The 25,626-nt window shown below is 35.7% G+C and overlaps 2 protein-coding genes and 1 non-coding gene across 6 annotated transcripts; 2 read left to right on the forward strand and 1 right to left on the reverse strand.

Annotated features, from left to right (window-relative positions):
- Positions 1-12,897: 12,897 nt before the first annotated feature.
- Positions 12,898-18,799, forward strand: LOC127797760 (ninja-family protein AFP2-like). Of its 4 annotated transcripts, XR_008022277.1 has the most exons (5): positions 12,898-13,944; positions 14,100-14,172; positions 17,627-17,836; positions 17,978-18,074; positions 18,202-18,350. XR_008022277.1 is itself a non-coding variant. In XM_052330900.1 (2 exons), exons 1-2 carry the CDS (start codon positions 13,272-13,274, stop codon positions 18,615-18,617), a joined length of 1,089 nt encoding a protein of 362 aa, XP_052186860.1. In that variant the 5' UTR covers positions 12,900-13,271; the 3' UTR covers positions 18,618-18,799. The 4 variants fall into 4 exon arrangements, 1 of the variants encoding a protein (XP_052186860.1); XR_008022275.1 differs by having other exon boundaries at positions 17,627-18,074; positions 18,202-18,252; XR_008022276.1 differs by having other exon boundaries at positions 14,118-14,172; positions 17,627-18,074; positions 18,202-18,252.
- A 460-nt stretch (positions 18,800-19,259) lies between these two features.
- LOC127797761 (uncharacterized) lies at positions 19,260-21,600 on the reverse strand. The gene is made up of 3 exons (XM_052330901.1): positions 20,560-21,600; positions 20,036-20,098; positions 19,260-19,513 (listed from the first exon to the last, which is right to left on the reverse strand). The coding sequence occupies exons 1-3, from the start codon at positions 21,371-21,373 to the stop codon at positions 19,479-19,481; spliced, it is 912 nt and encodes a 303-aa protein (XP_052186861.1). The 5' UTR covers positions 21,374-21,600; the 3' UTR covers positions 19,260-19,478.
- Positions 21,601-23,039: 1,439 nt separating this feature from the next.
- Positions 23,040-23,113, forward strand: TRNAN-GUU (transfer RNA asparagine (anticodon GUU)). The gene has a single exon. It is a non-coding gene; the product is annotated as a tRNA-Asn (tRNA).
- Positions 23,114-25,626: the final 2,513 nt, after the last annotated feature.

Below are 25,626 nucleotides of genomic sequence, written 5' to 3' on the forward strand. Positions count from 1 at the left end.
CATACAATGGTTTCACAGATGAACCATTGTATAAAAGTCGATCATCTTAATTAAAACCTTCTTGTCATTTTAGAATAATATCACTAGTTCCCCAATTTGAGCGTAAGGGTCAGTCAATCAAAGGGTCCGACAAGATCCCTGTGCAAACACTTCAATATTTAACTCAAACATTGAAGATAATAAGCCCGTATTGAAACTAATATTAGAAGCGTACATTTTCTGAAATAAGTATTTGCTTATTTATAGATGGGTATGGAATAATCCTAAGTAGTCCGAAATTAGAATTCTCATAGATAACATATAATTGAACATTTCCTAATTTTATAAGAATTAGTATTCTTATAGATAACATCTATTTTAATATCTCCTAATCCTGTCAGGATTAGGATTCTTACAAATAACGTTCCTTTTGACTATTCCTAACTCTGTTATAATTAGAATTTTTTCGGATCATGTTTATCTCTATTAAATGACATTTATCTTCTTAGAGAACTTTTCAGATATCGGAATTATCTAGTTTACACATTATGTGGGACCCCCCACGTATGAAAAAATTTACACTTTTTAGCCCAAAAAATTATTTTGGACTTTTAGGCTTTTTTGATCTTTTAATGTATTTTTGTCTATGACATAATAAATTTTAATTTTAAAATTAAACATATTTTAATATTTTGTGACTCAAAAAGTAATAGTATTCAAGGAATTAATTATCAAACATGTTTCGTCTAAATTTGATCATGCCTCGTGGAATTAATTATCTATAAATAATGATTATTTTATATTTATAGGAAATAATAATATTTATATCTAAGAGTTGTTCTAATAAAAATTATATATCGAGAGTATTGAAAATTTACTATTTTGAAACGCCCATAAAGTCCTTGTACAAATTTGATCCTAAAACTATTAAGGTATAGAAATAATATATTTTTCTGTTGTAAACTATTTACATTGCCAAATTACTTACATCTTGCTATTAGAAACATTTTAGGATTGCCCGCATGGGCAGCCCAGTTGGTCAAGAAGGGGGCACAAAGTATCTTTTGTGGTGAATTTTGGACCAAGATCGAGAATCGAGTCTCGTAAAGTAACAGTGTAGGGTACCTCTCTCCAAAGTGAGGGGCTCTTTGTGCGTGGTGAGCCCGAGTCTAGTCACTGCGTCTGACTGAGTCACCGTGATTAACCTCCCCCACGTTCTATCGAGTTAGGTGTGGGGACGCTCGATGTGAGTGATTTCACCTTTTGGACCAAAAAACATTTTAGGATTGTTTTTTAATTATTTTTTCAACTATATTTTTTCTGTAGCGTGTTTTCTATGCAGAACGTTTTTACTTATTCCTTAAACCCCGTGCCGCTTCGTCTTCCCCGCTGCAGCCGGTTGTTTCGCCAGAAAATAAAAAGTCGCAGTGGTCGCGACCTGCTGAGGCGACAGCGGGCGACGACGGCGGACTGCGAGGCTGCAACAACTCGCCGCCGGTGACCGGACCTTTCAGTTCAGGCGGTCGACGGCCACTGAACGCGAAGAAGGGGACAGCGAAACCCCGGCAGCGTGCAGTCATCACGACCCTTCGGCTTCCCGGTTCTTGCGCTTGACGGAGACGAAACACGAGGCAGGTATGGACTGCCGGGGCGACTGCAACGGCAACGGGACAACGCGACGACGGGAAGAGGCGTTAGCAGTCGCCATCGGTCACGACGACCCTTAGGTTCAGGAACTCAACGGCGACTGAACGCGAAGAGGGGTCGGCGATGACGGCGAAGTGCGTCGGGGACGGCGGCGGAGGCAGCCTGAACATCTGTCGGAGTGCAGCGGCGGGTCGACGTTGGTAGGTACCCCTGTATGCGACCCTCTGCCTTCCCGATTCCGGCATCCGAAGACGAAAGATTGCGAAGAGACGCCGGAGACAGCGATAGCTGTAGCCCCCTCCGGCGCCCTTACCGGGATTCTGCGACGGCGGGTGGCGGTGGCTGTTGCCTCCCTCTGTTTGGGTTTTTTATTTATTTATTTATTTATTTTTTAATTTTGTCCCAGGAACAAGCCCCCATTTTTTATTTTTGCTGTTTTTCCTAACTGGGCTGGGTTAAAACCCATTTTGAGTCTTCCTTTTTAATTAATTTTCGCGGGCCAAGATTTTTTAAGGACTAAGGCTGAAATAGAAATTCCAGCTGGGCTGGATTACTTTCCCTGGACAAGCCCATTAAGAAAAATAAAAATAAAGACCCATTTTATTTAAGGGAATAAAAAAAATAGCATAATTAGTTTCAAAAAATTATTCAAATGCATGAAAATTTTGCGAAGTTAATTTTCATAGCCTTCATGAAAGTATAATGCTATCTTCCTATGTTTTAAGATATAGGCGTTTGGATTAATCTAGGTATTTATTTTAATGCTACACAATTTCTAATTAAATAAAATTATTAAATATAAAGAGACATACTAAGGTGTATGTACACTTTTGATTTTAATCCTTTTGAGTGTAATTTTATTGAATTGTTTAAATTGTACCTTAATGCCCTCTATAATTGCACATTAAATAAATTAGTAAAATAATATTAAATTATTTGACAAAGCAAAAATAATTTTGGGATATGTACTCAATTTTGATCCTGCGATTTATAATGAATTTATTTTTTTAATTTATGTTAATTGTTACAATTACTTGTGCATGTGTTTTAATTACAAAATAATTTTTATATGACTATCGGTTGTAGTTATAGTCTCAAAAAAATATTATTGGCTATCTTAACAAGGGAGAGAATCCTAAAAATTCAATAGTTGTTAGTAGAATAGAGTTTTCTAAAAACTCTAACTAACATATGATTCAGATAGATAAAAAATCTCCAGCATATTAAACAGCACTCTCAACTTACCAAGCTTGGTAATGAATGATCATTGCTTGAGTTTTACAATATGAAGTATTTTGCACGATCTCACTGGAGACTTTTAAGAATATAAAACAACAAAAAATATGTGGATTACTTTGAAGGCATAATATGGTGGTATTAGTGCCACAAGCTTGCACGATTTGACCCTCAAATTTGACACTGACAAGATATCCACAAATGTATAAGCATTTAAGAATGATGCCAAATATGATTCATTTTCTAAAGGCTATTGGAAACAACCTTACCTTACTGATGAGAAGCAACTCCTAGCTGTCATCCAATCTCTTCTCAACTTTTGGGATCAAATAAAACTCTTGTTGACACATGACAAGAACATTAAAATGTTCAAAGGCGTGTCTTGACGCTTTGAGATTGAAGCGAAGCGCCTAGTAGCAAAAGGCAATCACGATTTCTCACAAAGTCAAAATTGGATAAGATATGTGGTCCTAAATCAAAACAATAGCGGAGAAAGGCCCTTAAAGACAAGGTAAAGAACCTAGTCCCAAGAAGGACAAGACCACTAAGCGCTGCAAGGAGAAGTGTGGTGGAGGCAAAAGGAAAGTAAAGAACATTTGTTACAATTGTAGAAAGCAAAGACACTTTGCTTGTAACTAAATTGAGACGAATAAAGAAAAGCTACTCCTTGACCCTATCTCTAGCACATTTATTTTTATTTGTACAAATGTGTTTGTCACTCATTCTCTCCATAGTTGGATTGTAAACATAGGAGCAACAAGCCACATGATGAGAGATCGTGAAAGGTATATATATGAAGTATCGTTGATTTTTGATGAAGTGACAAAAAATATACATGCGAAACAGCACCAATGAAAAGGTGCTAGGAATTGGTACCTACTAGCTAAAGCTACAAGATGATTGCACATTAGTTATTCATAACATTCTTTCTCCTCTTAGAATTAGGCAAAATTTTCTTTTAGTAGTTGTTTTGCTTAAATTAGACTATAGATTTAGGTTATCTTAGGATTTCTTTAAAAATTTCATGAAACGTCGTTTTATGGGTGCTGTGTTATTTCTAACGGTTTGATTATGTTAAATGTTGAGGATGCTTATTTTAATTTTAATTACAATGTTTCTTATTTGACTTCACATGATAATATTATGATTGAATATATCAAATGTCATGTTAGATTGGGTTACGTTGGGCAAGACCACATGAAAAAACTAACTAGAGAATGTCTATTAGGCACGCTGGCTAAAGTGAAATTGTCCATTTGTGAACTTTGTCTAATGGATAAGTTATTTAGAGGAAGTCCTTTGGAAGGACAGAAAGAGCATCCACCCCTCAAAGGCTATTCTATTCTGACATCTGCCATCTGTGGACTTATAAATGTTAAGGCACATAATGGTGGTTCATATTTCATCACTTTTATCAACGTTATATGCACTACAAAATAATATACTTGATCTCCCAAAAGTTTAAAGCATTGGATTGCTCTAGACAAGTTTTTAAGTTTAGTTAAGAATGAGTTGAACTTGAAAGTAAAAACTCTTTGGACTAACCAGAGGCGCGAATACTTACCACACCTAGTTCAAAGATATTTTGATGGAAAATGAATAGTAAGGTAACTAACTATGCCAATAACTCCACAACCAAATAGTGTAACGAAAAAAAAAAATATAACCTTACTTGAAATTAAGAGTGAACATTCGATCAGTTCAGTAAACCAAACTGATTGAATTGCTATAATCGAATGAACCGACATCCAACAAAAAATCAAACATAACCGACTAAATTTATATACAAATCAAAAAGACTAAACAAGATGAAGAATAATTCGATTCAATTGGTTAACCGAATAGACTGAATTGCTAAACTAAAACAAAAAGAATTAAAATTTAGAAACTCACCTAAAGGTTGAAGCCTCAAGCTAAAACAAAAAGACTACAGCAGGCAACGATAGCGAGTTGTGGGAGGTATGGGTCGGCGACGACAAGTCGCAGACTAGATAGACAAAAATGATGATGATCGACAAAGGTGAGGAATCATACAGGGGTTGTGGTTTGGTGACAATGAGCCACAAAGGAGAAGGATGAAGAAGACCAAAAAGATAAGGATCGCCAATGGCAATAAGTTGTAAACTAGAGGGACGAAAAAAACAAACGATGGATGAAGAATGGAGGAAGGTAAAGAATGGATGGAGATGAAATAGATGTCAATGTCTCAATCTAGAGCCAAAGATAGAGAAGGGGAGGATACTGCTAAAAAAGTAAGGTCAAATGATGTAGAACAATGGAACTATGGAAGACTATAAGCCCTTATTAGTTATTAAAAGTTAAAAACGACCCAATGCAGTAGTGCACACGGAGAGTTCGATAACATATATCCATAATTCTTCCCATAAATATGAAAAATTAGGACATCGAGCGAATAAATGTATCTTTGTTCGCTATTCTAAAACATCAAAAGGCTAAGTGAACATGCTAATGGTGGACTAATTGAATTAGAATCCAGAGATATGGATTTTATTAAGGACGATTTCTCCAACAAAGGTGAAATAAACAATGTTCAATTTGAATTCTATAAGAGATGAACCTCTAATATGTACACTCCTAAACTGTAACACATTCTCATTCAAAGTGAGAATGTGTTACAGTTTAGGAGTGTATAAAATAGTGAGAGTGTATTAGACTAGGAAAACACATAGAGCTAAGATGGACCTATTGTGCACAGAAGTGCATACGATCTAGTATCTCATCATTGTTTTGAGATTCAGAGGAAAATACTAATATGCATTCTACTGGATGATAAAAAGCCTAAGAACTACTAAGTTGCTATTTCATCACCTTTTACTACTAGAGCTATGAAAGGTGAAATGGAGTCTATGAGAAAAAAAAAGAAAACTAAGTCTAGGACTTGGTAGACCTCCTATCAAATAGAAAAGAAGCTGGGAACACATAATAGGTTCTCAAGATCAAAAGAAATACGGATGGATCCATATATAAATATAAGTCTTGTTTGATAACAAAATACTATACTCAATTTGAGGGTATAAATTATGAGAAAACATTTTCACCCATCATTAGGTTTGTCTTAATTTGCTTAATATTAGTTATTGTAGCTTAACTAAACCTAGAACTCCATCAGAAAAATGTCAAGACAATGTTTCTTAATAGAAAAATGTCTAAAGAGATCTATATGGATCAACTTAAAGATTTTATTGCTGAAGGCTAAAAGCGCAAAGTTCAATGATTTAGTGAATTTTAGCGACAATTCTGAAACCGTCACAAAAAACATAACTTTACTGCAATTACTGCAACGGTTGTTGAAAACTACAGCTAAATGCTTCGCGACGGTTGTATCTGCGACGATTTTAAAAAAACATCGCTAAATTTTAAATTTTTTGTAGTGAAGTATTAATATGTAGATTGAGAGAATTTATGTCTGAGTGTGCGAATAGGAGATATTAGAAACATAATTGCACTCACATGAATTTAATTATTTTTAAATGATGATTATCTTGTGAAATAAATAGATAACAAATAAATCACTAAGTTATCTCTCTTATTTATTATAATTGAGAGATGCAGACTATCTCATTTTATTAGGAATATGATTAATTTAATTATTTATTTAAAATAAATAAAAAAAAAGTCAATTATCTATATTACCAACCTATAAATAAGTACCTTGTCCCACAAATTTAGACATAATTGAAAAGACAAATTTCTCTCCCCCCACATGCTATCCAAGAGGTAGGCTTTGTGGAATTATACCATGGGTGTTAGTAGTTGTTCTGGTAATAATTATACACTAGAAATATTGAAAATTTGTTATTTTGAAACTCCCAAAAGTTGGTAGTAGAAGTTTGGTCGTGAAACTATTAGGGTATATTTAATTGTATTATCTAGAATTTAATTTTAAATTATAGGTAATGATTGCCTAGAAAACAAAAACCATCTCACCCCCTTAGAAAATGAATTTCATGAAAAGAACCTTTAAATACTTGTATCATACACATATTTTTCATAAAAAGTTAAGAGTATTTGATTATTTTCATAAAAAATATATATAATAATTACACATTTTTTGTGGTAAATGTGTGCAATCAAACATACTCTAAGAGTGTGTTTGATTGCACATATTTTTCATAGAAAATGTATAATTATTATACATTTTCTATGAAAAACAATCAAACATTTTTAATTTTTCTATAGAAAAATATACATGGTACAACCATTTAAAACTTATTTCCGTGAAATTCATTTTCCAAGGGGGTAGGGTGGTTTTTATTTTCTAGGTAATATTATCTAGAATTAAATTTTAGGTAATGCAATCAAACACACCCTAAGAGTGTGTTTGATTGCACACATTTTTCATGAAAAATATGTAATTATTACATATTTTCTATGAAAAACAATCAAACACTCTTAATTTTTTCATAGAAAAATATGTATGGTACAACCATTTAAATATTCTTTCCATGGAATTCATTTTCTAAATGGGTGATATGGTTTTTATTTTCTAGACAATATTATCTAGAATTAAATTCTAGGCAATACAATCAAACACACCTTAAGAGTGTTTGATTGCACATATTTACCATAGAAAATATGTAATTATTATACATTTTCTATGAAAAACAACCAAACACTGTTAACTTTTCTATGGAAAAATATGTATGGTACAAGCATTTAAAATTTATTTCTATGAAATTTATTTTCTAGGCAATATTACCTAGAATTTAATTCTAGGTAATACAATCAAACACACCCTTTAGGATGTGTTGATAACATTTAATTGGAAAAGAAAATATTTTCCAACTTGCATGGAAAACAAAAATCATCTCCCCCTAGATAAATTTTTTATGGAAAAGAGGCAAAAACATGCTTTAATGATTGTACCATAAAATTCAATTCTATAAAAAATATACTGTGTCAAACACCAAAAATGAAATTTAATTTCTTGAATATGATATTTTTTATATATTTTTTATACTATCAAACACTCGTTTAAAGTAGGTAAATAGTATATATTTTTCTGTTGTGTATGCCTAATGTTGTTTACATTAATTTTCTGGCCTTGTTTGACTATGAAAAACGTACCAATCACTCTTGGTATGAATTTATCCTATATATATGCACATTCTTTAAATATTTGTTTTTATCTAGTTTTGGTGATGAAACTATTAAATTGAGGTATAAAATTATTGTATATGCTTACTCTTTAAATGTTTGTTCTTTTTTATCTAATTTTGGTGATGGAACTATTAAACTGAGGTGAAACAAAGACATTTTTCAATATAGTTAGACAATTAAACCTAAAGATTTAGCTGAATCACTACACCTTTTAACTGTAATGGATTTTAACCATTAAGTTGTATCTTTGGTTTGCAACTTAGGGAAATTCTATTCAGAATCCAAAAATTTACTCTTCAAAACCCACGTCCCTTCAAAATTTTCAATAATTTTAATATACCTCTTTTACCCTCACAACCCACAACAAACTCTCTTCTCCGATTACCTCTCATCCCCAGCCATCACCTAAATATATAAATACGCACTCACGCATACTTATACATATATATATACACACAGCATGGCCGCGGCCATGATAGCCGCGACCATGCAACCCAGCGCACACACACATATACACTCACACACCTATATAAATATATATACACACACTTATATATATATATACAAGTTCCATGGCCGCGGCCATGGAAACCCCCACACCTTACAGTGCGGGGGTTTCTGCAATCCCCGCACCGCGAGGTGTGGGAGCTTTTGAAATCCCCGCACCTCGCGGTGCGAGGGTTTCAGCAACCCCCGCACCGTGAGGTGCTGAGATTTCTAAAATCTCCGCACCTCGCGGTGCGGGGAATCAAGCCTTCCCCGACTGCTGGGAAGGCTTGATTAAATTTGTTTTATTTTAATTAAATTTGTTTTATTATAATAAAATAAAATAAAAAATAATATAAATAAATAAATTTTAAATATCTGTATTTTAAGTAATTATAAATTAACTAATTTTAAATTTTAAATCATTGTAATTAAGTGTTGAATTTTTAATACTTAAAAAAATTTAAAATTTATTTTATTGAATTACTTAAAAATATGCATATCTAAAAATCCTATCATCATTTAAAATAATTTTTTTTAAATATATATATCTTTACCTAATTCAATAAGATAAATTTAAAAATCCTATCATCATTTAAAATATATTCTTTTTAAATATATGTAATTATAAAAAATATATATTTTAAATGATGATAGAATTTTTAGATATGTGTATCTTTAAGTAATTTAATAAGATAAATTAATTAATTTTAAATTCTTTTAAGTATTAAAAATTCAACACCATGATTTAAAATTTAAAATTAGTTAAATTATAATTACTTAAAATCCAAAAATTTAAAAATTATTTATTTGTATTATTTTATTATAATAAAAATTTTAATTAAAATAAAAATATAAAAAGTCTTCCTGACTGTTGGCAGTCGGGGAAACCTGGCTTTCCCAACTGCTGGCAGTCGGGGATTTCAGCAATCCCCGCACCTCGCGGTGCGGGGGTTGCTGAAACTCCAGCACCGCGAGGTGCGGAGATTGCTGAAATCCCCGCACCTCGCGGTGCGGGAGTTACTAAAAACCTCCGCACCGCGAGGTGCGGAGGTTTTCATGGTCACGGCTGCCATGGCCGCGGCCATGCTTTTGTGTGTGTGAGTGTGTATATATATATATATATATATAGGTGTGTATGAGTGTGTGTGTGTATATATATATATGTGTGTGTGTGTTAGGTTGCTGTGTGTATATATATATATATGTGTTATATATGTGTTTGTGTGTATATGATATAGAAGGAAAAGAGAGATGCGAGATGATGGTCGGCGATGAGAGGTGATCGGAGAAGAGGGTTGGCTGTGGTTGTGGGGGTATAAAATAGGTATTTTAAAATTATTAGAAATTTTGATGGGACGTGGGTTATGAAGAGTAATTTTTCGGGTTCGCGATAGAATTTTCCTGCAACTTACAATGTCATTAAGATATGTTTACAGAGAAAATGATTGAAACTTAAAACATTAAATGAGTTGTGATCTTCTACCATTTATTGATCAAGGCTTTGTAAGTTGGTTTATTTTTACTCACTTATAATTGATAAGGTTCTCACATGCTTGCACAAAAGAGTTGTTCTTGTCACAAGAAATGATCGATTGTATAAGTTAGTATGTATTTTTACTCACTTATAAGTGATAGAATTCGATGTTCTCGCCACGCCATAAAAAGTGTTTTTGTTATAAAAATTGTAATGAGATTTTAACTATTGAACAAAAGTTAAAGATTATTGATATCATTTCATAGTGAAACTTTCCAGATTCATCTTGAATTGGGAGTGTCGGCTTGCAAAAGTTAAATCTTTGTAAAACTCTTTTATTGTTGTATTGTTTGATTTTTCATTATATTGAATAGTTTTTCATTAATTTTAAGATTAAAAATTTTTATCTTAAAAAAATCTTTTAAGAAATCAATTTTCACCATCTCTTAGATATTTTCGTGAGAAACAAAATGTGTGAAAGGTCTATGGCGGCCAAATAATTCGTGTAAAAATAACAGTCCCTTGGTGAAATTTTGTCTTAAAACAATACTATTTATATATATATATATTTAATTTAGTTCATTTCAACCATCCAAGATATTAGTTTATTAGTCGACCAATGGCTCACCAGTTAAATCGCTAATTCAAAAAATTATATAACAAATTAATAATATCACTATTCACCATCGTGAGTTGTACGAGCATATTAAAATAATAATAATAATATTTAATCCTATGCTATTTCAAAATACTAAAGGATCATTTTACTGAATAAAATATCGAAATTAGTTTTGTATTAACATTAATTTTAGCAATCACGATCACTAATAATAAACTAATGTGAAGATATTATAAATAATTAATTTTATAAAAGTTAAAGATTATAATAATAGGAAGACCCTCCTCCCTCCCTCCCTCCCTCTCAGCCGTTCCCCCTTTATGCCTTTACTTCCCCATCGGCCAAACGAGAGAGAGGAAGGCGAGAAAGTTCGAGATATGAATCCAAGTGTCAGTGTGGCAACATGTGGCTCCAAGGGCCAAGGCAGTGCCAATAATTAATCCTTTCATCTCAACATCATCATGATGATGGTCCTCCGTGTTACGTGTCCACTTCTATTATCATCCTAATAAATATATAAGAGGATTTCTTTTCACTCTCCATCATTTTCCGTCCTTTTCTCCCGCCTCAAACAAACAGATCGAAAAAATTAAGAGCCACATGTGTTGGATCACACCAGCACCAGCAGCAGTGTTCTTCATTTTCCAACCATATTCCAAAAGTGGGAAAAGATAGCTGCTGCAGGCAAAGCAATTCCTTCCCAGTTTACTCGTGGGCTTTCTTTTCTTTTTTTTTTTAAATTATATTAATCAATGACGATTTAGTAAATTATATATAAAATGAAAAAAAAAATGAATATTGATGTTTTTTTTTTTAAATATTTTATTTTATGATGATGGGGTTAGCCTTACAAAATTTATTAGTAAAGTTATTGGTTCCCCGCACTAGCAAAGTTGTGTACATAACTGAACTTACAAAAGTGATATTTTTTGAGTTCTCCTACTCTTAATAAGCTGCTACTACTATTCAGGGTGAGTTATACCTTTGTGTGTAAATTTTATCTTTTTGAGTCCCATGTGAGTCAAGACGTAAGGATCAAGCGAGACTTGAAGGGTAGAGACGGATGGTTAGGTTATGCGGAACGTGTGAAGACCTCACACGTGTTATGGGAACAGCCTTTTACGGGCAAACAAACAGCAGCTCAGTGGAAGACATCATTGATAGAAACCCAACAACAAAAACAAAAACAAGGTCGCGCCTTTACGAGGCCCAAGTTCTCCTCCCCACGTGGCGAATCCTCAGCATTCCCCTGCCTCTTCGACACGTGTCTTCTCCATTCCGGCAGAATAATAGGCTTCTATTATCCCGAACGCGACGTGATTCTTCTTAATTTGCACACCCCGACACAAATTACAGTCACAAGTAGAAGCGCTCGTCTTTTAGATTGTTTCAGATTTCATGTCAATGAAAACCTAAAATCAAGGAAAATAATTATAAGTCTGAGATTGGACTGAAAATCGGGTAAAAATTTTGCAAGCAAACCCGAACCAATAACAAAGTAAAGTGGATGGGTCGGGTCTCAATGCAAAATTTATTTATAAAATTATATTAAAATTTTAAACTAAATCAAAACTATTGGAACTGTAGTTAAGTTGCGGTCTAAAATTTTCAAAAATCAACTAAGTCGATTTGATGGTAATTTCATGCGAGCATAAAGTGAAACAAATTATTAAATTGTGATTTAAATAATTTTAAATATATATATATATAATCAATTGACCCTCAAATTACCCACTTTACATTTCTACCAAATCTAGCTTAATTTCAGTTTAGTTAAAAAAAAAATCAAAATTAAATTAAATAATAATAATAATAATAAAAACTTCAAGTCGACTAACTTGATTATATTAATTTAATTAAATTATTAAATACCCAGGAATCCCGTAACCACCCTAGCTGGCCAGGATCCAACGAAATCCGTAAATTATAATGCCTCGATGAAATAAGTTAATGTTTAGCTAGGTAGGAAAGGAATAAGTAAAGGTTTATAATATTATATATATTCGGTGATTTTTTTTTTAATTTGTACGTCACACCCCCCACTTGGATACAATAATTGATATTTGCATTTTACATGAGATATGCATTCGCAAGCTACGACCGCCGCAGCAGAAAAGTACTCCCTTTATTCCTAGTCGACACGTGTCGCGTAATAGCAACGGACCTCGTTGGCATTTTGTTGACTCGACAGCTCTATACTTTCAGACGACCAGAGAAAGTGTCTCCGCTGCGGCACGCCACGTGTCAACCCGCTCGCTCCCCAGAACGGCCACTTGTCCGTTCCAAGCACCTTCCCCCCAAGGGTATTTTCGTCGCATTCTTTCTCTCTCTCTCTCACACACACACACACACACACACAAAGAAAGGAAAAAATATGGGGAGACCTCACTCTCTCTCTCTCTCTCTCTCTCTCAATCAATAGGCCAAATGATGCATTCTCTCTTTCCATTAAGCCGGGGATTTATCCTGTTTTTTATCTAATTTTTTTGGTCTAATCATCCTGCTTTGGATGTGATTTTGTGGTTGAATTGGTGGTGATTAAAGTTCTGATCTTTGAGGGTTATGAGTATTGATGGAGTTAATTTTGAAGTTTTCGCATCTGGGTAAGTCTGAATCCAGTCACAGAGTGTTCAAATCTGCATATACATAGCATATTCAAGTTGCATATATAGTTCATATATTGCGGCTGTAGATTTGGTTGGCGAGATGGACGAAGGCAATGAGGGCAAAAGAAGTCTCAGCGGGATGGAAAAACTTTCCCTGGAAACAAACAGGCGCCACCCCAGAGATTTGCTTCAGATGTTCACAGCCATCAATCCTGTCCAATTGGCCGGGACAAGTTTGGCCAGCGAAGAGGACGAATCGGAGGAAATTGAATTGAGCCTCGGCTTGTCACTGGGCGGAAGATTTGGAGTGGACAAGAACAGGAAGTTGATGAGGTCTTCCTCCATTGCCGGAATTATTCCGACAGTCAAAGAGGACGACGCGGTGGCGCCGCTTCCGGTCTCGAATCCGGCGCTCACGCGGACTTCCTCGCTGCCGGTGGAGTCGGCGGAAGCGTGGCGGAAGAGGAAGGAGTTGCAGATGCTGCGGCGGATGGCGGCGAAGCGGCGGCGGTCGGAGAAGCAGAGGAATATGAAGGGTGAGAAGGAGGGTGAAGCTGAGGCCAATTTGAGGGGCAAGATTGAGAGAGAGCAGCATATGGCGGCGGCAAATAGGGCGCTGCCGCCGTGTGGGTTGCCCAATTGGGCTGCTGCGGCTAGACAAGCTCTTTTTTCCGGTGGGAAGGTTATGGGCGGCGGCGGACCATTAGGGTCCGTGGAGTCTCAAGGTGGAAGCTCCTCGGGGATGTCAGAATCAGAGAGTAGGCAATTTCAAGGTACCACATTAGCTTTATCTGAATTAGTTTTGGTGATCTGAATGATTTTTCATCCCCCCCCCCCCCCCCCCCCCCCTCTTTTAATTTATTTTGTTTGATATTGGGCATTGACGGATTTTTCAGACTTAGTAGGTTTTTTTTTTTTTTTTTTTGAGTTTATCTTCCTTTGGCAGATTCTCTGGATTCAATACTTCAGATGAGATATGAAGTTCCTTTTCCTGTTGTTCTGTGAGTGCAATTGGGTTATTATTGTTTAGCACAGTTCTAGTTCTTGTTTAATTGTTTAACTTTTCTACTTTTGGAGTTTAATGGGTCTGTCCGATGATCTTTGCTGTCCCCTAGCTTTTCATTTGGGGCTTAGTTTTGGAGGACTCTACTTTTTGTTCTTGTTTATATTATACATCTTCCATCACCGAGTTCCATTAAACTGACTGTGTTTCCTTTAAAGGCCAAGGAATCCATTGGACAATTATGCCATTTCCTTAATGGAACTGTTTATACTCAAATTTGGTACAAAGAGATAAAACCACCCGATTAGTGTTGAGTTTTGAACAGTATATGTCATTTGGGAAGAAAGTTCCTAGTCCCTACACTGAGTTTGGAAATTGGTATTAATGTGGATAATTCTATATTGATAAAAACAACAGATGGGAAACTGGATCAGTAAAAAGACTATAGGTCAATGGAAGGAAGTGGTCTTGTGATCATTGAAGATATTTGCGCTCAAAGATTTGACCACAAATGTGGTGCAAAAAGTTGAGCAATATAAGTTCCTGCGAGTGATAGACAATGGCTTGAGGAGGTATACTTTTAAGACTAGATAAGAAGTTGTTTTGTGAATTAAACCTGTTAAAAGTGGTTGCTTTCATTCATGCAAATAAATGGCTATGTCGCCCTTTCATACCATATTGATAGATGAGAGCATAAAATGCTCCTTCAATCAGACAAATACACTAATTTGTAGCCAGGAAGTTAAAATGACTCAACGTGCACTCACGTAGGACTAGAAAAAAGTATACTTCGGCAGTCAACTTGAGTTTGTTACAAAACTTCTTTGAATTACTCTGCTCAGTTTTCAACGAACTTGATGAATTTGATGGATGTTTCCTTAGTGCTTCCAGCTATAAATGATGAACATGCATTAATGGAGGAAAAGACAAATCAGGTTGTTTTATACGACAATAATAGGGTTTATTCGTAACTGTGTGCAACTGTTAATAACTTTCCTCAAACTAACTACAGGTTTGATAATAGTTCGTTATCCAAGAGGGTGTACTATTGTTTCTGCAGAATGGACTGGTACTCAGATTTGGATAGGAATAAGTATCAAATGCGTTATGGTTCTTTTGTTGCCTAATAAGAGGGGTAGTCGGTGGGTGATTAGTGCAACCTTGCTAAACATGATCATAGTAGTGTGTACCCATTAGGGAATTGAAACAAAGAATGGGAACTTGATGTGTTTGAGCCATAGCTTTACTATAGTTTGAACCTAACCTCAAAAGATGCCCGTTGAATCCAACTCTCTTAGTGTGACATCATGGGTCCTCACCAAAAAGTGTTACTTGAAAGTAACTTGTGAGTTTGTAGGGCCAAGTAATATACCAAAACCTCCTTAGAAGACTATCAGTGTAGGATTGGATAATGACTAATTCCAAGGTGACTTGTGAGTTCACAGGGTCAAGTAATATACCTAAGACCTCCTTAGAAGACTGCCTCTGTGGAATTGAGTCACGCCAAACTCTACTCCTTTACTACCTATCATCCTCACTAGGCCAAAAATCTCATGTCTAAATTTAACTGAAGTCAATCTCTTGGAACACCATAGATCCTCACCAAGAAGAGCTATCTAAAGATGACCCCATGGTTCACGAGGCCAAGTAGCTTACCTAGAGACCTCCACTTACTACCAATGTGGGATTGGGTCGTGAGACTTAAAGCACAACTGGTGCATAAGAAGAGAGTGGAATGTGACCGTACATGATGAAAAACATTGTGGGAGTAAGCCTTTGACCACTTGGCCAACCATCTCGTGGTGTCTTTTTTCTGTTCTTGTTCTTTATTTTCTTCTTCCTCTTTCTCTTTGTCTTATTATTTTCTGCTCTTTTCTCCTCCTCTTTTGTGATATGGTACTTAAGAAAGAAAGTTACATAATTTTCACTTTTGCAATTCTGTCCTTTCTTTAAATTCTCCTTTGGGCATATTGGTATTTCTGATTTTGATTTCCTGTGCTCAAGAAGGCATGTTATGGTGACTTTTTGCATCTCAGAGATGGTTGGTTAACCCCTTTAATCAGAGAGCATTACATCTTGCACTTAAGTAAAATGTTTTTCTAAGCAAAGATATTACACATCAAAATATAAAAATGTCTTAGAAAATTTTGGCAAGTCATTTTTTTCTTTTGACACCAAAACTATAACATCACTATTCACACAAAAGATTGTCAAATTTTCTAGTGTTTAGCATTTTAACGTTAAATATTTTATGTAAAAAAATAGGAAAAGATATTTTTTACATAAAATATTTTTTAAGCATAATCATTTTCTTAAAAAATATGTGAATTATTTATTTTATATAAAATATTTAAGATGCAGATCTAAAACTAGCATTTGTATAAATTTGAACCCATAATGGCAGAATTACTTTTTTTCTAGAATGGAACCAAAAGGGATGTAGCGTAAAGATTGTTAGTTGTTACTCTCCCTTTGTTTGCGCAGACTAGAATGTAAAATGACTTTATTTTATTTGAACAGATATGTATATTTCATGTTGAATATCTTCAAAAAATGTATATCCTTAAATTATAAAACTAACTGTATGATTTTTATTTTTTTTTAAGATTACAGATGATATTGTGTTTCTATAAAAATAATAAGAACAAAACAGTAGAAAAATAATAAAAATATTTATTAGGTGTCCCCCCCGCCCCCCAACACACACACACAGAGGGTGCAAGGAAAATAAGGACATGGGATAGGAGGGGATCCTTCCATCTATTATACAAGTCAACCCACACAAAGGGAATAGAGCTTCCCGCCCCCTCCATCCAAACAAGGGTGGTCTTTTATAGCAAAACGTTGATATGTAACTGTTTTATAGAAACTTCTCTTAGTAATTTTTTATAGTGAGGGAGGAAGAAGGGACTTTGCTCGACATCATATTGAATCCGTTGAAGTGATTTAATGATCTGTTCTTCTTGAAGCCATATTCCAATCAGCATGTGGCATATTGTGGATTTCTCCATGTTCAAATGAAAAATGAAAAGCACTCTCAACTAGTACTGAGCGTTTTATGTTTCAGGCAACACATTTTGGTGGAAGAGCTTAGTCATTTTGGGAGGGCAGTCTCTATTGATTGACACGCCTTATTGCCTCACCTAGATTGCAAAAATAGGGAAATGCGGGCTCCACCTCATTAAAACGTACATTTACGAAGTCACTGTTTTCCTCCTAAACATACTACTAATTAACAGAAGTGTTTGTGGACGTGGATCTTGGTAGAACTAGTTCATAGGGTTAGCAAATGAAAGTTACTTCCAATTGCTTCAATTGTTTGCCCTAAACGTGCTATTATCATGGCAGCATAATCTTCTGGAAATAAATGATATTGTCGGCAAGTGTTGCCCCATGCATGCCCCTACATAATGTGCAGAGATATGAAGCAACATTTGATTTTTCTTTTCAAGGGAAGAGCTGCTAGCTAGTTCAAGCACATGCCAGGTTTCGTTCTTACAGTACAGCGGTTTTTTAAAGGGACAAGCTTTTATCAGTGGCTTGATGAATTTATTGAAAAGCAGTTCGTTGAACTTACATTGGGAACATCAAATTGAGTTGGCCGCCTTGGTAATGGTTCGGCTGATGATGAGACAACTTTCACAAGACGTCACTTTTAGATGGTATCTGTGTCTAGCAATTAAGCCTGCTGTTATTTGGGAACACTGAGATATTGATACATTTGTGGGAGGCTATAGATTGATATGATGACTTTACAAAGCATTAATTGAGTTATTCTCCTTACCTTTCATATAAATAATCAGTTCACAGATTTATGTGTGAGATGCCAGAGAATATGCAGTTATGTTGGCAAATAAGCGAAACGATCTACGGTGCTAATTATCCCAGTTTTATGATAGGGTAATTTCAATTTTGTTAAGAAATGAAAGTTGGTAGCGTATCCTAACTATATGATTCATGTAGAGAAAGAACTATTTAGTTCTTTGTTTCCAGCGCTTAATCTCTTTAATCTTCATTCGCACAACAGGATCCAGTAGCTGTGGCGAAGCAAGTCCGTCGAGTATTCATTCACTGCAAGAGCGCAGCAGCCAGGAGGCAGCAGGTTCTTCCCGGGCAAAGGGAAAGGAGAATCCGGGCAAGTCCAGTGCCGAGACAGAATCTTCATCAAAGAGAACCGAGACTGTGGAAAGACGAGGGAGGGAAACTGGGTTGAGCTCGATGGAAGACATGCCTTGTGTTTTCACACAAGGAGATGGCCCCAACGGGAGAAGAATAGAGGGGATTCTGTACAAGTACGGGAAGGGAGAGGAAGTTAGGATAATGTGCATATGCCACGGCAGTTTTCACTCGCCGGCAGAGTTCGTCAGACATGCTGGCGGCACCGACATCGCTCAGCCGCTCAAGCATATAGTCGTCAACCCTTCGGCGACCCCCTTTTTGTAATGCTGATTGCAAGAATGTTGTTTTGGGGGGGGGGGGGAAGAAGGAGACAAGCATCCACAAGGATGGATTGGTAGCTATTTTTTCATTAATCTTTCATCCATTTTGAAAGTAACTTCTGTTTATGGAGTAAACTAATCGTGTTTGGAAGTGAGAATGACCCAAGCAGAGCAGATTTCATTGTATCAGTAGAATTTGATGAAATTGTGTCTTGGGGGTTGGAACAGGAAAATGCACAAGTGATTGCTCAAGAGAGAGTCGGGGTTTCTGCTGCATGCTGCCTTCCTCGTATCAAAGATTAGGCCAAATGCAGCATTCAAAAGAATTAACTGTGTATATGTTTGTGAAAGTTCATAGAGGGAAGCGTTTTTTTTTAAATTTATTGTTTATTTTGAATTTATATGGAAGATGTATAAGGAGAAAAGCTTACCTACTTTTGAAAATTAGTTGGGCGTAAGTTTGAAAATTCTAGGATAATAAAAATAAAAATAAAACTGTATATATGTTTTAAGTGATAAAAATAATTATTTTATTAATTAACAATAAGACGGCATACAAACACGAATTTTTTTATTTTTTTTTTTTTTGGTTTTTGTTCATTATTGAGAATGCTTATTATGTTTTTAAGTGCTTTTATTGAAAAAAAAAAAAAAAACAACTGTTGCTTCTGCTTCAATAACGTAGGTAGGTTCAATCATTGACTGTATAAAAACAAAATATCAATAATCTATTTCAAAGGTGCAAGAAATTAGAATGGTACAAAAATCAAATACTAAATATAGCCAGCCCTATCTATTAGATGGGCGACAAACAAGCTCAGTTCTCGGCAGCTGCATGGCTCTTCCGTACATGAATACATCTGCTTCACATGACCAGCATCATCCACAAGAGAAGATATCCTGCAACCAAATTTGGAGCAAACAATGAATACACGATATATATTATAAGAAACCCCTCGAATTTCCCAACATATTAGTTCAAGAAAATAGTCAATTGTGTGAAGTATGAGTTATCATACTTAAAAAGATATACAATTTATTTAAAGATGCATTGCCCATGACTTACACGTAATTTTCTATATCTTGAATTAAATTGAAATATAAATACATTTTTGTATTAAATTTAACAGAACAGCACATGACTTATAAAATACTTAAATTAAATATTCTTTATAATATATAAAACTAAACTAATGGGATAATTAATGTCAGTTTTGATTATTTTACCAAATCTATTGGCAACCATTAAGGGTCTTATCATCTTTATTATTTGGACCCGATTCAGGTGCGGATGGGATGTATTATTCCTATAGGACTGGCTGGCCCTGGGTTAAAGGCAGGGTCCCACTGAAGAAAATACTAAGCCAAACAGGCAAAAGTAAGAAAGAAGATAAAATAAAAAGGTCGGTGCTTTTTATGTACCTCCAACGAGCATCTTGGCTTCAATTGTATTTGTGGGTCTCCACGTTCCACTCCAAGCGTACCCTAATTAATTAATCACATTAAACAATAAATAAATGTCACTCCAAAACTTGAAAAATAAGATAACATGCAGTTTTCTAACAAATGTATTAAAACTCGTAAAAAATGTTACTAGATAGATATAGCATATTATTTTTTTATATATAAGAAGAATAATATATGATCTGATATCATTTTAAGTTGACCGACGTACTATATATAAGAGTACCATTCATTCCAACAAACAATATTAACTTGATTGATATATTGGTAAAATGTTATAAGTCTCACTCATTCTTATGAACATTTGTGGAGTTTTTTTTTTTTTTTTTTTTTTATTACTAGTTGTATATGTATAGCAGTACACATAGCTTGTGAACAATTTGCTAGCAGTGATTACGTGTTTCCGTCGGTCACCCCCTCAGTTCTCATCGATAAGAAAACAAATATGTCTATGTATATATGAAGATAGATTAAGAAGGAACCTCTGCCAAGGCAATTGTTGGTGCTGTTGACCCCATTGCTGCAGATACAGGCGAAGGACTCATCCGCCCCAGCAAAACCACACAATCCTCCACTGTCCTCACAGTTCTTGCACGATTCATTGTAATACGATCCATTGTACTGCAATGAAATCCCATACTCCCATTTCATGGGCTCCCCTTCATGCCCTCCAAACCCATAAATGGCGCTATAAGACGAACACTGCAGCTTCGGAAGATCCAGACCGAACCCCGACCCAAGCACAATCTCCGGCTCGTAAACACAGCAGCTCGACACCGGGGCATCCTGCGCCAGCCCTATTCCAACGACGCCTTGGCAGGAGTACAAGCCCCGGCAGATGAGCGAACCGGAGCCGGTGTCGCAGAACTCCTCTCTTTCGTCGAAGACCGGCGAGGTGGCGGAGCAGCCGAGCAGGGCGAAGGTGGTGGCGGCCGCCAGGGTGAAGGGGGCGGAGCGGTCGAGGCTGAAGCTGCCAGAGTTCTGCATGGAGGTGCAGTTGGACATGAGAGGGTCGGTGATGATGACAGTGCTGGATGGGTAGTCGATGGAGGCGACGGTGTAGACGCCGGCGGCGGTGGAGAATTGGAGGGTGCCGGCGGAGGAGCACTTGATATAGGTGGCAAAGGCGGGGTGGCCACAGCCGGGGCCGGTGCCGAAGGGGTATTTGACGGGGAGGGTACCGCAGGTGGGGTGGCAGCTGGCGGGGGTTGGTGGGCGGAGATGGGCAGCAGAGAGGCGGAGGAGGAGGAGGAGGAGGAGAAGCGGCCATGGACGATGGAGGTTTAGAGTTGACATTCGATTTGGAACTCGAGTGTAGAGTCGAGATGGGACGGAAGGAAAGGTAGTTCGTCAATAAGACTTTCCTGCAGTGGATTAGACATCCATTGGACCAAGAATGAATCTGAATGATATTTCGGTGGAGAGAGAGAGTTTTCAACATTCCTAAAAAGCAGAGCCTCTTCTTCTTCCATGAACCATGATCATATGGGTTATTAGCTGACAAGCACTAGGCAATGGCCACAGTCTTCTGTTTGTTTGTTCCAAAAGCCGAAATCGTTTATTTCGAACGCTTTTACCCTGGTCCGACAAGAATACGAGGAGAGGTTAATTATGATGACTCAGCCAATCAATAGTAGTTAGACTAGTGCACACTGTACATAAGGAGCTCCCCTCATTTGAGAGATTGCTCCCATACTATCGCTGATGAGATTCGATCCTGGGTCATTTGTTCCAACTCCACTACTGCTGACCAACTAAGCTACCCATGCGGGCCACAGTCTTGTGTTTTCACGAGAGAAACAAGGTTACAAGGCAAGAGCGAGAGAGAGAGAGAGAGCGCTCATCCTTCATTTGATTTGAATTTTTTTCTTTTTAACTTAATTACACTCTAATTTTATTATCTAGGTAGTATTTATTAATTAAAATATAAGATAAAAAAATTATATATGAGAAATATTTTAAATATTTATTATTTTTAATGTATTTATTAAACTTATTTCATAATTATTAAAAAAGAAATGACGTGATTTCTTATCTTAATTTATATATATATATATATATATTAAAATAAGCATATTTTGATCTTTACAGATAAAAAAAATAAAAAATAATAATAATAATAATAATAATAATGTTTGTGTCTTTTAATATATTATAAAAAAAATTAAAAATGATAAAAATTTTAAAATATTTTTAAAATTTATTTTAATCATTTAATATTTTAATTCAAAAAATATTATGTCCTTATCTTGATACTCGTTTATGTTATTCATTTTAACAAATGCATATTTAGTATTTAATCTCAGTGGTATTGGTGTTGCGTGTTTAAAAGTTGGATTGTCCAAATTTATTTATGAATTTAACCCCACTCAACTAATTATTATAAAGTTCATTTCTTTTTGCTTTTTTTTCTAATAATTTCTATTCATTTGAATTTGTTTGCTTAGCCCAAGTGGTTGTTTGTTTCTACTTTTTAATTGATTTGAAGTATTTTATAAATATTAATATTTTAGGTTTAAGATTATAATAAAAATTTGATATAGTTTTACAAATTTTAAAATCCAAACTCAACCTAATTTAGATTGAATTTAATTTAATTGTGTCGAGTTGATATGATTTTGTTATAATTGTGTGGGTTTGAGTTTAAATTTACAACTCTTTAGACTTAGTCATAATAATAATAATAAATTTAAGCTCAAATTTATATAAAATTCAAGAACAAAGGGGGAAGACAAAAAAACAGGAAGGAAGGAAGGCTTAGTAGAATTTATTGGATTTATTAATATTATTATTTTCGATTTAATAATAATAATAATATTAATTTATGCGAGAAATAATTGTATGGGCTGCCCCTTCGATGTACAACTCAACATCAATCATGCATGGTCAATCATTTTGTCTGAAATTAACACATGAAGGATTCTGATGCTAAATAAATACCTATAACCCAACCAAGGCATAAGCTGGAATAGCTCAGTTGGTTAGAGCGTGTGGCTGTTAACCACAAGGTCGGAGGTTCAAGCCCTCCTTCTAGCGAGGTTCTCCCACTTTTTTTTGGGCTCTTTTTCGGGAGCTTACAAATGGGCCCATAAAAATCTGAACCGTAGCCGGCCCAGTTAACTTGGCCTGCTTGCTAGCTACTTGCTGCTGCAACCTCTAGGCTTTTGCCTAGGCCTGCCTGTCTTTCTCAAATCTCAATGGAAAATGAGGGGCACACAGATTCATATTTCATGGAATCTTGCAGTTCTGGCTTTGTTTGGAAACATATTCCAATATTTAGAAATTAGTGCAAGATAGACATTAATTGTGCATCTCAAATCGAATCCAAAGTATTTGATGGGTTGGGTTCTACTCTTTTTTTTATAAATAATTTTAGATAATATTTATTAAGATAAATAAAATAAAAAATTCTATCAAAATAATTTATCTATAAAATTTAAAATAAATTATCTGAAATGAGAGAATAGATAAATTTATCTTTTTCAAGATAATAAGTAATATAATTCTTAAAAAAAATTAACAAATATAATAAAAAATACTTTTATCTGAAATATTTTTTATGTTTCATATTTTTTAATTATCTGAAATAATTGTTTTTAGTGTTTACTATTTAACAACTTAAATGTTAAAAACAATACTTTCTTGAAAGGTTATATAAACCACTCTTTATAATTTAAAACACTTAAATGTTTATTATTTAATTTTTTTACTGAAAACAAATATATTAAATGGACGTTAACAATTGCTTGTTATGAAAATTTTTAAATAAATTATAATGACTGTTCTTTAAATTTAATGTGAACAATAAAAAAAAATTTCTATTAAATAAAGACATAAAAGAATTATTTTATTATTTATTCTCTTCTCCCATTTTTTGTAAGCACCCCCGCCCGGATATCCCAGCCGCCCGGACAATCCGAACTGGAGCGCCTACGGGAGGAGAAAAGTAATAAACACAGAGACAAAGACCACCCCGGCATGCATACACGAAAATAAGAACAGCGGAAGCAAAGCTCAAGACATGCATGCACTATGGGTACCCCGCTAACACAGCGGTCACAAGATAAATAAATAAACACAAACTCCTGTGCCGACATACACAAGACTCGAGAAAAGACCTGGCACAGTACGAAATAATAGAGTAAATTCTACCTAGACATCAGAGTGGATAGGGATTGACGAGACTGCCTGTACACCACACCGACTCTGCCGTTAAAGTTGACTCCCTTGCTATGGCCCACGCCGCCACTACCTGGAATGATGGAAAGCAAGGTGAGTCGAGAGACTCAGCAAGCATAAGGAAGAAAAGGCTGAAGGCTACACAAAACCAGAAATCTCACCCCAGAATAAACCCCAGGTACACACAAGCCATGAGACGCTACAACACAACAGCTCAATAGCATAACAAAATAAAAGCACATACCGGTCCTTGGGGCCCACATAAGACACTTGGCACCCAAGTCCCATACCAACCTGTCGCTGCCCTGAAAGGCAACAAGTGTCTCCACAAACCTGCGCGCGCTGTCCCAGGCCGGTACTCCCGTCACCTGTATCCGTCGGTACTCCCGACAACCGAGCCATAGGCTCCCTCGGAACGGTACTCCCGTCCGAGAACTAAATACTATCAGTATCCATGCAATGCACATAGAAATGCAATGGCGTAGTGAGCATCAACGTGATACAAGGCGCCCATACATCCAGGCATCAGGCCATGCTCCGCCCACATAGTAAACCACACGCCATGCATATGCTCGCGCTGGATGCAACCTAACTAAACTAGAATGTCCGTGTCCAAGCATTCTCAATAAATGGATATCCCAATATGCATCCCGTACCCATGTGCATATCAAATCATGAACAGTAATACAATGTATCTAATCATGCAGTAAATCACATACCGGCAGAGCTAGTCAGCAATGCCCGGCACCGGTCAACGGTCAGTGACTAGGGGTGTCCACCCGACGGTCCACATCAAGGCCGTACAATAGTCTACCCCAGCGTCACCAACAACCGACCCCTGCCCTACTGCTCGATAGCTCTAACCGAACCATAAATAAATCTGAGAAAAACTGTAAGTAAACCCAATAAAATCGTAAATAAACCCTCACGTCTAGGAACCTAGTCCCCAAACTGGTTCAGCATCATTCCCGAAAGGAATAGGGGTGGTACAAACCCCCGTAGGCTCACAACGAATAAAATTATAGAAGCCTCGGATTTAATTTAAATTAAAACAAATGAATAATAGTTCAACCAATAAGGCAAGGTGCCGAATTAAAGTAAGGGAGGTGATAAAATACAGGAAATTACGGGGTCTTCCACGAGAATTAAAGAACACGAGAAGAGGGTTAGGAGCTTGCCTTTACAAAACCGTTTCTTCTCTTTCTTGCACTCCCGCTGCGAAGTAAAACGTTTGATGATTATTAATAAAACCCTAACTCGCACTAATTAAATCTAACAGTGTAATATAAATAATTTAACCGTCTAAAATTCTACGTAGGCACTCTATAAATAAAATCCCAACGAATCTTAAATTTAATTTAAATTATATC

The sequence above is a fragment of the Diospyros lotus genome, chromosome 3 (genome assembly GCF_014633365.1).
Source record: "Diospyros lotus cultivar Yz01 chromosome 3, ASM1463336v1, whole genome shotgun sequence".
NCBI lineage: Eukaryota > Viridiplantae > Streptophyta > Magnoliopsida > Ericales > Ebenaceae > Diospyros > Diospyros lotus.

Bases quoted from the DNA above. Each gene is read 5' to 3' on its own strand.
- LOC127797760 (XM_052330900.1), top strand. From the start codon at position 13,272: ATGGACGAAGGCAATGAGGGCAAAAGAAGTCTCAGCGGGATGGAAAAA. The intron at 13,945-18,201 runs GTACCACATTAG...TTCGCACAACAG, and splicing joins AGAGAGTAGGCAATTTCAAG to GATCCAGTAGCTGTGGCGAA.
- LOC127797761 (XM_052330901.1), bottom strand. From the start codon at position 21,373: ATGTCAACTCTAAACCTCCATCGTCCATGGCCGCTTCTCCTCCTCCTC. The intron at 20,099-20,559 runs GTTCCTTCTTAA...TTAATTAATTAG, and splicing joins CAACAATTGCCTTGGCAGAG to GGTACGCTTGGAGTGGAACG. The intron at 19,514-20,035 runs GTACATAAAAAG...ATTTGGTTGCAG, and splicing joins AGCCAAGATGCTCGTTGGAG to GATATCTTCTCTTGTGGATG.